This window comes from Amblyomma americanum, chromosome 1, assembly GCF_052857255.1.
Source record: "Amblyomma americanum isolate KBUSLIRL-KWMA chromosome 1, ASM5285725v1, whole genome shotgun sequence".
Lineage (NCBI taxonomy): Eukaryota > Metazoa > Arthropoda > Arachnida > Ixodida > Ixodidae > Amblyomma > Amblyomma americanum.
This window is the reverse complement of record NC_135497.1, coordinates 223,358,366-223,370,603: the sequence shown is the minus strand read 5'-3', so window position 1 is coordinate 223,370,603 and position 12,238 is coordinate 223,358,366. Positions and strand designations below refer to the sequence as shown.

General features: G+C 55.7%; 1 protein-coding gene across 1 annotated transcript in view; it reads left to right on the top strand.

Moving 5' to 3' along the window:
- The window catches only part of ftz-f1 (ftz transcription factor 1), a 303,218-nt gene that overhangs the window by 177,412 nt on the left and 113,568 nt on the right, over positions 1-12,238 (top strand). Inside the window, exon 2 of the mRNA XM_077648558.1 lies at positions 7,248-7,553. Coding sequence (XP_077504684.1) covers positions 7,248-7,553 — 306 coding nt within the window. The remainder of the gene's footprint in view (positions 1-7,247; positions 7,554-12,238) is intronic.

Sequence of the window (12,238 nt, the reverse complement as noted above, 5' to 3'; positions counted from 1 at the left end):
GTTGTACTCGCCTTTCCGAGCGCTTTCAAAGTTTGGGATGCTGTGCGAACTAGCTCAGCAGACAACTTTGTTAAACCTCAGCACATGTGTCCTGTGTTGGCCCCAGCCCAGCAGCTTGAAGGGCTTCGAATACAGAAAATGAAAGCTGCGAGAAGGGATGATTCTTGGACATGACCTGTCGAGGAGGTCGGAGTATCAGTCGAAAAGGTAGCCACCTCGATTCTAAAGAAAGGTCTGTAATGCGGAGCAGACGCTGCCGTTAGTACTATGCCCAGAGTATATGATGATGATTATGATGTCCTCAGGCTTAATGGCACATAGAGCAGTGAGAACTACAATATCCGGGTCCTTCTTCTTCTTCTTCTTAAAACATGGCACATACCCACATGGGGGGATTGACCAAGGTGTAGTGAATAAACAAGGAAATTTCTATAGGAGGTTACGGCAAAATATTAGCGCCAAGCGCGAATTTTGAAAAAAAAATGTATCAGTGAAAAACGACAGAAGAATATTTAAAGTAAAATAACAGACAGCATTTTAGTGAAAAAAGAGACTTACCCCTTCTTCTGCGTTTGGAGCATGTTTTTTTCTTGCATTTTGGCGGAATGGGAACACCGGTTACGCCCTGTTATAATCAAGAAATCGTCCGGTTTGAGGGCAGCGTCAAGTAAATTATACGGGGAGAACGACGTGCGACCGTTAACTGAAAATAATAACCACATGTCTCACGGCGAACAAATAAGTGATGGTGCGATGACTTCGGCCCCGCTCTGGATGAGGGAGAAAATTAGGAAACGCTCTGCACACTGCTATTTTTTTTTTCTGCGACTATCGATTTCGTGTCATCATTCCTGGAAAACCTCCGCCGTGTGTAGAATAGGCGTAGTCTCTGCATTGTCCAGGTTTTCATTCGTCTAGCAGTTACGGTCGTGGCATGGAATGTGTCGCCGCTAATATTAGCCGGTAACGTCCATGCTGGTGCTCGAAAACGGATCACCCTGAATGTTAATTGTGGGTTTTAACGTCCCGAAGGGACCTAACCACTGAGGCACCGCGGCGGGTGAACGTATCACTCCGACCCATATTTTGTAAATATCCTTAGCTCCTGAAGGTTGTTTTAGAGAGGTCGTGAACGCATTCCGTGATGCTCCTGGTTGCGTATCCGACGTGCAGCAGCTCGTTTACCAGCGGACCCTTTTCCTAACGCGAATAAAGGAGACAGTAGTCTTGACGGGTGCGGAGGAAACGGGAGTCACGGGATCGTGCTGACCTTGATGCGCTGCCTGTTGATGCACTACCGGTTTGAATCCCCGCCACAAGCTGGCTGCGCAGGTCCGCTGATTAAGTTGCCGGTGTTTCCCGAGCCATTGCAGCCTGAGTCGCTCGTGTTGAGAAACCCAGAGCATGCGGCTTCCCGACTCCTCCTTCGTAGACACCGCGAAGCAGGCTTCTCCGCATAACAAGCGCGGGCAGTAGTCGCTCGTTCTCGTTGCGGGCCAAATGGAACCGAAATTGACGTACATTTGGAATAGTTGTTGATGCTGCCTTACTGATATGTGTATAGGATAGGTCCGGCTTTCCGGATATCACTTGTAGGGCACCGCTTTATTGCAGAGTTCATATTCACTTGGCCCAAGTAGACCTCGTTGGGGAAGGTACTTTAACCGGGTTTCTTTGATTGATGCGTGGAAGCGCGGCAGGGAACTCTTAAGGAACCGAACTCCCAGGGACGAAGACGGAAGGAATTACCAGGCAGCTTTGATGACTTATTCCGACTTGAGTGCATGCACCGCACAGGCGTGCCTGGGACATGCACTTGAGATAAGACATGTACTTGTCTTTTAGCGCGTGTCATTTCACAGTTGCAGTGAGCAGCCAACTCGCTCCAGTCGGCACTGGCAAGTGTGAGCCTCCCGTGGAATGTAACCTTTCTTGCACGCACCCATTCGAACCCGTGTGTTCGCGCACGCACACACGAAGTCAGTCTAGACACGCGGCGGCCTCGGTATGTGAGGCCCCGCCCATGTTTTGAGTTGGTCTCATCGCATCGTAGTGCGGCGCAGCAAAGATGCACGTGGTCGCACAGGAGGAGACGTGTCCGAGTGAAGCAAAGGCTGTCGTTACAGGGTGCTTCCACGTCGAACCCTGAGCAGGGAGAAGTCGGGCCGCCGGAAAATTAAAACGCCAGCCGCGCCAGGGAGGCGGAAAGAAACATCGTGAGAACGGAGGTCGTCCGTGCCGCCTTGCGGCGTTTATTATTTTTCGCTTCGGTCTGGCTTCGCTTTCGCCGCCCGCTGGCCTTCCCGGCGGAGGCCGCCGCGAAGGTTCCTTCCTTCCTCCGCGCCGGAGCACTGCTTGCGAGGCGCTCTGCCGGCCGTCTCGAGGTTGCGGGCCTGGGCGCCGACCGCGGTGGGGTGGACGGCGCAGTGGCAGCGCGCGCTGCTTGTGCACGCTCAGCGGACTGCCTCGTTCGGACAGAAACGTGGCGCTTCTACAGCTACACACGGCTTGCCCGTGCGGCTGCTCGCGTTCTCGCGGATGCCAGCTCCCAAACGCTCCTTACTGGACTGCTGGAATCGGCTGTGCGTGCAGTCCAGAACACCCCGCAGGCATTGCCGTACGATGGTGCCTTATGACGCGTACTTTCGCAGGCGTGGCTTGTGCGATGCGTACTCTCGTGAGGCATGCTGACGCGAGTTGGGATTGCCTGGTAGCACATGTAACTGGCGCGTGGACGGAGAGGCCGAGTCCGTGTGTTGATCGATTCGCGTGCGACCGCAGTTTCGACGCTGTTTCCCAGAAGCGTCTACATTGGCTTTGCGCTTATTATGTATCGAACGAAAGCAACACTGTGCCTAGTATTTCACTGGAGTGTTGATTCCTGGACGTCCTGCCGCTACTGACCACTTGGCGAAACCCTTGGTCTATTTTCTTTTTATCACATGAATTGACATAAGTGTTCGGACTGGTCGTTACTACATTTTTGAAAGCAGCTGGATGGCTAAGTTAAGAAGTGAACAACGCTCGCACAATAGCGTGGCTCTTCATATGTTGCGCTGTGTCGGTGCGCGAAGGAGTGCATGTGCCTTTGCACCTTCAGATAACACTATGTTCCAATTTCATGCACCTTGGATGCGCACTTTTCTTACTTTGCCTGCCATATTTTATACACCGCTAGCTGTTATAGGGAAGGTTCCCGGCATCCGCGTAGTAGTAGCTGTAGTCGCTGTCAGCACAGAACTTCCGCGATCACGTGACCACCCCGTGCCTCGCGCTAACTTCGTCATCTGCTGGGTGGCGGGGTCGCGGCAAGACGCTGCCAAAACTTGCCTATAGAGCGGTTCCCGCGCACTATATAGCATCCGCCGCAGATGTCGTCGAGCCGCGCTGTGGCACATCAGTCGACGCTGCACGTATGCACTGACAGGTAAGAGCCACAAACAAACGTGCGGAAGGTCGAGTGCTGCCGGGCCGCTGTCTGTAAGCGCGCTGCTCGTGGCAGCAGCATTCCAATGTGACAATTTTAGGAGCGCACTGCGGAACAACTAGCGCTGATCATCCGCATTATCGAGGGTGTAGTTGCCATTTGAGTTCTTTTGATGATGATGATGCTAGGTTTTTATGGCGCAAGGGCACCTAAGGCCAAAGAGCGCCAAACGCGAGGTTTTTGGTCGACTCGGGCTAAAATGGGTACACAGATGATAGTATTAAAGCCAGGGGTATAGGCGCTAAGAGTAGTGAGTATGTGCATGATTATAGAGGCTGAAGAGGGTGCCTAAATATCTGGTGGAATGGCTTAAATTGATGTATAGTGCCTAAAACTTGGTTTGAGTTCTTTTATCCTCCGGTTCAAAAGGGTATCGTCCTGGAATTCATTTATTTTTAACCGTGCAGACGCATTTAGACCGGACAAACGACGCTCGGTGTACTGGATGCAGTTCGCTTCGGATGACGTCATATATTCCAGTCGCGAGCGGTTATGCTTTCTCTGCAGTATCCGGACGAGAACATTGCCCCGACCCCTTCGTAGAAATAGATAAAAAAAAAAGAAGCAACCAGAAAGAGTCTTCGGAGTGCGAGCTGCTGCTGGGGGCCCCGTGCATGCGTAGCCCGACACAAGGGTTTAGCGTTTCTTTCTCCCACGCCAGCCGGCCGGTCATTCGGTGGGAACAGGCCGGCCACACGAGACGTTGGCAGGTGCAGGTTGCCCAGCAGCATGCAGTCCCCATGCGCGCGTTCTCCCTGCGGGGCTCGACGGTGGGGCTTCGTATACGTATGCCGGCGGCCGATCACATTTCCGCCATTGGCGGCGAATGGATGGGCGCCGCCTGCGCGGTCAGCGACCAAGGACGGTGTCGGGAATGTTATGCAGTAGGCGGCGAAACTCTGCGGGATGCGGGTATAGGGAAAGAAGCACAATATTTCGGCGTGGTCGCTCCTCTCTGAGATGCCTGCATGCAAAGTGGGAGGGAACGTGCCTGCTCCGCCCGTTGGTATCGGTATCGATGCATCGCTGCAGTGAATGCGTCTCCCTAGGCATGCGTATCTTATACGCTACCTCTCTATCGCGGAAGGGGGCAAAACCGATTCTCGGCGCGCGCAAACGGAGCTCTCTGTAAATATCTTCCATGTCCCGAACTCAGTAGAGATTATGTATCGTTAAACAGTGGTAAAATGTTTTCCATTTCCCGAACTCAGTAGAGATTATGTATCGTCAAACAGTGGTAAAATTCCAGGCGATTCCTGATCTCCCAGCCATTGGCTGCTGGTACGTGCAGTGGCGGTGGCCGCGACATGTGGGGGGCCACCACCTGGTGGGGACTTCATTTCCAGTCAGTAAAGACGTTTTTCTACTATACTACAAACAAAGCTGGAGGGGACACTTACCGCGTCATACCGCCTGAAAGGTATGACGCCGTAGCGTTAATGGGTTAGTGCCCATATATGCAGAATTGATCATTCCCTGCTTTGCATTCATAGATCCCTGGGAGCCCTCATACCACCCCTGCCGCAGTGGTTATGCGATGCGGCCACCGGTGGGGCCTATGTGACCCGTGGGCTGCTGCTCTTCCCGAACAACCTCTCGCGACCCGTCATTAATTAGCTGCCATCTGCCATGGTGGTCAGTTTGCTCACAATCCGCTGGGCAGGTTGTGACGACGTCACAAGGTCACGTGACCTATAGGTTTCTTATTTCGGGATTTTTCGCTCACGCCGCCGCCGATGGCGACGCTGTGTTTTCCGGTGAACGAGACCCTTAACGCTATCTCGTTAATAATGTTAAATTGCGTGGCAAGACATTCAGCTCAATATGTTCAGTTCCCATCACGAGCAAGTAGCTTCCGGGGTACTCTTCATATCTAGCTAAGTAATCCGAGTGATATGACTCACTTGGGAAAAAAAAAAAAACTTCGATCTCGATATTTTGTAAGCCATTGATTTGTTTTCGTGATCTGTGTTTCTTGGTCTGAAATCTTTTTGCTGTGATACCAGTGGCAATCGTGAACTTGAGGGTCAATTTTCACTCATTATCCCGCCGCAGTGCTGTTTGCGCCCGTGCCACGAGTCTCTTTCCGTTACTTCTTGTCGCGCGCAGACGTCTCCGAGTAGCGCCAGTTTTTGTGCTTCGGGGGTGTTTTCAGAAGAGGAAAATTCTTGCAGCGCCATAATTCGAGGGCATTACACTGTCGGCTGTCCGTCGCGCTTGTGCGTCAGCGCGTACTCGTGGCGCGGAGCCAATCCTGTCTGTGTGCCGCATTGCGTTAGCACACCGAACACGTCTCTCTGTGCTCTGCGTCTCCGCCGTCTGAGGTGTGCGTGGACGTGCTGCTCGTGTTTGCGTCCGGCTGCTGGGGGGGCAGTGTGCCCTGGAAACGACGGTGCAAGTACATTTTCTGGCAGATGAGGCTTTTCCGAGGTATGATCCAGTTGAGCACCGAGACTTCTTGCAGTGGAAGGTGCAGACAGCCTTCAGTACCGTTTGATTCCGAATATCGAATTCTCATCGTTCGGTTTCGCGCTGTAACGGCTGAGCCGCCGAACCGGAGCTTGTCCAAAAGCTAACGTAACTGTATCGTTAACAACGCCCTGAAAGTGCCGCTTCCTATAAACGTTTCAGCGTAGTACTTCTGCCCTGGCCTGCTCATTCTAGGGCGGACAGGGGCGCAGAGGTGAGGGTCTTTTGGGAACGTGTATGGGCGCGTAGAGCCGCGAAGTAGTGCTTTGCGGATCCCGTGTGTCGGTTGTTCTTGGAGCGCGGCTCGGGTTGTGTAGATGGAGGCACATTGGTTGTGGATTTGACGGAAGCGCATCCGCCGCATGAAATGGGCCCCTTTTCTCAGACAAGGTGCGCGCCGCCATCTGCCGCAGGAGGCAGTGTTTCTCCGGAGCGCGGTGTGTTGATAAATTCGCGGCTCGGGAGGCGCCCTTGGAGGCCACCGGTGCAGATGTCTGCCTTTGGCGCTGACCGGCGTTTTGTTGGCCGCGGACGCTGGCCAGCGGGCCTCTTCGCACCCAACAAGCGGCCGGCGGTGAAAGTGGCGGCGGGGAGACGACCCCTCCTGCGGCGGCGATCGGAAGCGCGCCAGTGAAAGTTTTTTCCGCGCGCGACCTTGCTCCACTTCCGCGTCCCAGTGGCCCAGACTCGCGCGGCCTGCCCTCCTCCTCGGCGCGCGGCTCCCTCCTCGCAGCGCGCCCTCTCTCCGCGCCGCGACCGCCCATTGGCTGCCGCTTAGTAGGTCACCGCGCTCTTTTTCTTCTCTCTCGTTTGTTTCGTTTTTTTCTGCGCCGCCTCGGCCGCGCGCTCGCTTTTCTTTTTACTTTCGTTCGCCCCCCTCCCCTCTGTGCGTGTGTGTGGTTTTTTTCTTTCCCTCGCTTTCCGGTCGCCGTGGTTCTGCCTTCCTCTCGCCGCGTGCTACTTGTTGACTGCTGCGCGGCATTCACTATCGTTTGCCGCCGCGGCCCGACCGGCTGTGCGTCGCTCGTCGTCCCGCCCGTGCCCCCCGGAGAAGTACTGCGTCAAGTGCGCCGGCGTTCCGCCACTCGTGCTCGCGCCGTCCGACGCGAAGCAGTCTCTCGTCCGTGTGCGCGATTCTTGTGCTGCCATGCGCCTCCTGCCGGGTGGCTGACCCGCGGTGCGGCGAGATCGGCGGTCGCTACTTGTGTTCCCACTCTGGATTATCGCGCGCCCGCCGACAAGATGATGTCCCCTTTCATGGACGGCTCTCCCTTCTTCTACTCCCCTCCAGGCGCCGTGCTGAGCTCCTCGGGCCCGCCGCCCCAGCCCCCGCCGCACGGGGACGGCTACCCGGACGCGCCGGACACCAAGGAGGGCATCGAGGAACTGTGCCCCGTGTGCGGCGACAAAGTGTCGGGCTACCACTACGGCCTGCTCACGTGCGAGTCCTGCAAGGGCTTCTTCAAGCGCACCGTGCAGAACAAGAAAGTCTACACGTGCGTGGCCGACCGTAGCTGCCACATCGACAAGTCCCAGCGCAAGCGGTGCCCCTTCTGTCGCTTCCAGAAGTGCCTCGACGTCGGCATGAAGCTCGAAGGTGAGTGCCGTCCCCGCGCATCATCCGCCAGCGTCGCGCGCTGCTCATGGTCGCCCAGAGCGGCCGTGTGTCTGCGCGCCACGACCGGCTAGATGCGTCGAGTGCTTCTCGCTGGCGGCGACCGCCCATCGCAGCGCGCGCGCGGGGCCCACGCCGTCAGCGCCGGAGGAAACCAGTTTCGCGCGAGAAAAAAGTCTTCTCTGCTTAGTCACCTCACCTGCCGTCTTCTCCACTGGTGTTCCCGTGCGACGCTAAGGCGCCCCGTGCCTCTGAATCGCCCTGTGGTATTGGAATGCAGAGTTGTCCCCATGAGTCAAGTGCTGGATGCACGAGGGTCCGCCTTCCCCGAAATCAGACCGCTAGCGTTGGTTTCGAAGGTTCTGTATATTCGGAGCGCACAAAACCATCCCGTAGTCGTATCCTCTACCAAGGGCCACTTTCCCCATGCACCCCGCATTCACGGATTAAGCAGAGTGCCACGGGTATGATGACTACTGGCCTCGCGGCCTGTAAACGGCATCGCCTCTTGCGGAACCTGGCCCTGCGCGGTGCTTTGCCGCGGTGCACACCTTCCGATGGCGCATGTGCGCGGTCGACGCCGTTCAAACCTGGCGGCTGGCGGGCGTAGAGGGCGCTTGGCGCCGCGGCGCTATTTTGTCCGGCGGCGCAGTTGCCCCCCCACCGGCGGCATCGATCGGCCCCTTTCTCTCGGGCGGGCCGCGGCTCGCGCCCAGAGCCTGCTTGGCGCGACCGGTGCGCGAACGTGGCCCCATTTCGTCCTTCCCTTGACCCACTTCCGGGCGACGCGGCGAGGGCCTCCTTTTTTGCTTCTCCACGGACCCCGGGGCCGCGAGCGTCGGGTGCTGCCCGACAAATCAGCAATTAAGCGTGCTCGGTGCTGGGCCTCGGGTCTTTCGGTTTAGTGAGTTGCTCGAGCAGTTGCCAGCGCGTCGCGGACTACGCGGAACCGGAATTTATAGTGCACGCCAGCGTGAGTTGTCGCAGGTTCGTAAGCGAGTTTCTACAACCCGTGCCTTTGCACACCCCCCTTTGAGTCATTTTAGTAGATTGCCTCGCAGTCTTCGGAGTGATCACATTGCTGCTGCCAGTTCGGCCGTTGCGAACTTGTGTCGAGCGGTATGCACGCCTCCATGCTGTCGCTGATCGGGCAGAATTGTAACTCGTTGCCCAGGTGTCTCAGTACGGGAAAAACATTCTTACGCGACCCCTCTTACAATTGAATCTGGAGTCTGCTTCATCTGCGGCACCTCAGTGTAGTTAGATGCACTCTGTGGAGGATGGCCGCTGCACCATTCTGCTGCCGCGTCTGACCTTCCTTGGCCAGAGTGATGCGATGCCATCCGGGTTGCTCGAGTGCACTGACGCAGCGCGCACGTATGGCGCTTTTCACGCGGGCGCCGAGAGAGGGCCAGTAAGCCCACGCAGTGATGAGCTTCCAAGTCGTCGCGCACCTTGTAAATGACGTTGGTCATAACGCATTGTGGCGCACTAGAGAAATCGTTCCAGATTCGCCGTTTAACTGATCGCGAAACGCTCGCTTTTATCGCAATCGCTCCTCCGCGCCCACCTGCGGACGGCTTGTAAGGCGGTTTTCTATATTCCTCGTGAATCATTGGACACACACACACACGTAGCAGGCGGTCACATCCAGTGAGCCACCTTCTGCGTCGCCCTCGCATGCTCGAGTAAAAAGACCAACCCCCTCCCGCGCCGTGCAGTCGCTCGAGGCGCCTATCGGGCAGGTGTGTTCGCCGACTGCGGGCGCCCGCTGGTGCCGGGTCCTCGTGCTGCAGAAAATGGCTCTGGAGGGAGGCCACGTTATCGGCCGGACCGCTGCTTAATGCTAAGCGCGTGGTGACGTCGCCATCGGCGGTCCTCCGTAAAGTCGGCGGCTCGTGTTCACGCTCGGTTCGAAAGACTCCGCTCTTGCTCGGACCTCGGTGCCGTGAGGCGGACCTCGTGACGGGCGCCACGCAGTGTCTCGTAACGCTGCCCCAGTATCGCTGGGAACCACGTAAATGCGAAGTCGCGATAAGCCGTGCTCCACCAACGCGCGGAGAAAGAAGTCGAGGCGCGGCCGTAGTACGGGGCCGTCCGAGCCGAGCGCGTGTTGCTCCGCGGGAGTTGACGAAACATCGTGGCAAGCATTAACTGTCTGCCGCCTCGATTCCGTCTTCGTTTTGGGTTGCGTGGCTGCGAGCGGTTTCTGCCACCGCGACTGCCGAAAGCGGCGTTTTCTTTCTCCACAGCTCGTTAGCGGAGGTGAGAGCTCAGTGCCGCCATCTAGCGCCGAAACTTTTCCTGTGGCGTTGACAAACGCCTGTCCCGAGTCAAAAGAGATTAGGACCTCTCACTGACCTACTTACATTCCGGGCTCTTCAATTCCCCTGTCCTCACGTCACGTCATCCTCACCTCTGTAACTGTTCCTTCCCGTCCCAGCGCTTTGTTCATCGAAATAATCCGGAGCCCTCCACAGTGGCGTCTTCGTAGCCTGGCGTTCATCAAGGCGTTGAACTCCACTATACCATCCTCAGCGCACGTCACAGAACCACAGGTGGTCGAAATTTCCGGCGCCCTTCACCACGGCGTCCCTCATAGCCTGATTCGCTTTGGGGTACATTAAACCCCATAAACCAAACCACTTACCAACGGGCGAGCCAGTCACCAGTGTTCCCTGCTTCTTCCGGTCCCCGGCGCTGCGGAAATCGGTTTTGAGAGAGATTAAGACGCTGCCTTAGCCAGTGTGCATGGTTAAAATATGTTGTGTGAGAAATCTCGCGCCACTAGATGGCGTGGGCTGCTAGAAACGCGCTTCAAAAGTCCACTCGGATTCAAAAATCTCTTTATAAAATGAGGGTACAAGTCTGCGTGAAATTTTTGCGCGGTCTAACGTTCGCGTTTCTGTCGCGCGTATTGCAACTGTTTATGTGTGTCTGGGACGGCACGAGCTCGTGCGCACCTTTCAGTATTGACAGCGAGAGCACACAGTTTTATGATTTGGATATGGGTCATAAGCCCTTGCCTACGCGAGTCATCATCTCCCGTGGTAACGGGATAACGGAGGCACGGTTTCCGTAGTGCGGACCGTGAGTGATTGCGCCAGTGTTGGCACTGGAGCGACGCTGTTCGAATGCGCACGGTGCAGCAGCCGCAGTAGATGGTAGGCGCAGAATACTTATAGATTCGCACAGTGCAAATCTTGGTGCAAGGGATGTTCTGTATTCCGATGTTGCTGGTATATCGTCAATCGCTCATCACGCGCGGCCCTGGCTTGAGGAGTGTAGCTTTCGCGGCGCCCCCTGCCACGGCAGTCGGGCTTCATTTGTTCGATAGCGTTTTCCCCTGTCTGAAGGTCCAGGGATAAAAGGCGCTTACGCCGAGTTTGATATTGGCGAGACGACGCGACTGGCCAGCCTCGTAGCATTGCCCAAGCTGAAATGTATATTTGTCGCTCTTTGCAGAAACGCAGTAGGGGAGTAGTGGCTTGCGCGGATAACGAAAATAATTTGCCTTGTGTCGTGCAAAGTTGTTTTGATACTTTTCGGGCAAATTTAAAATTTCGTTGTAGTCATAAAAATGGACTTCGATCACTTGGGATCTTGCATATATATATTTGATGCATTGATTGGTGAAGCTGGAACCGGGAAATCGCTTCCTTCATCCGTTTCTTCGGCAGCAGATATCTGACGACCGCCATTCGTGAGAGACGAGAGTCCGCCTCGTGTTGAGCAGATAAGGGCACTAAGCCAAGGCTGCAGCGTTCTGCTCTGAGCACGAGATCGCATTATCGATTCCATGCTTGTGTCGGCAGCGCATTTTCATGTAGGTGAAATTCAAAAACGGCCCTGGGCTGTACGCTGTCAGTGGACGTTGAAGAACCCCAAGTGATCGAAATTAGTTCGGGAGCCTTTCATTCACTTCGGGGTTAGTTTTCCTTTTTTCTTTCCTTTCGCGTCATGATTCCCGGAATATAAATATCCGTAAAGGGAGTTTTTAGTGAAAAATTTTATTTCTTTTTTCCCTGGACTGTCCTTAAATTATGTTCAGTTCATCAACGGATGGTATCGTTGAGCTATGAGGTTTCTGTAAAACCAGGGATGCGATTTGCGTAACAGAGCTAGAGGCTGGGCAAAACTGCCGTGCCGTTCTCTCGCGGCCTTTTCTCCGGTGCCTGCCCGGCTCGCTGCGGCCTGCGCTCTAAGCGGTGTGGCACCAGGCCGAGCTGTCGCCTCTTTGATGGGACGTGGCCTAGTTGGCCGTCGTAACGAGTGGCGCCTTGCTCTCCACGCCTCGCGCCCTCCCCTGCGTCGGAGGTGTTCTGGCCGTTGGGCTGGCCACATCTCTGCTGCTCGGTCACGCTTGCAAAGTTTACCTGCTCGTTTACCGAGCAGCTTATCATTGGTTCTCTCCAGTCGTGTGTCTCAGACTCTGTGCGTATAGCTTCTAATGTGTGCGTGTTTTCTTTGCCGCTTTCTCGCTACCACGTAACTTGGAACTGAGGTAGAGCCAGCGTGGCATGTTATCTTGGTCGGTCGCTGTTCCGACTGTCGCGCGATTTGCATAGATTTCGTGCGGTACAACGTTCCTCGGACTTTTGCCCAGCCGAGGAGGCGGCCGCGTCGCCCCCTCGTGGGCCTGCCTTGCTTCTGCAGCCCGGTTCTTT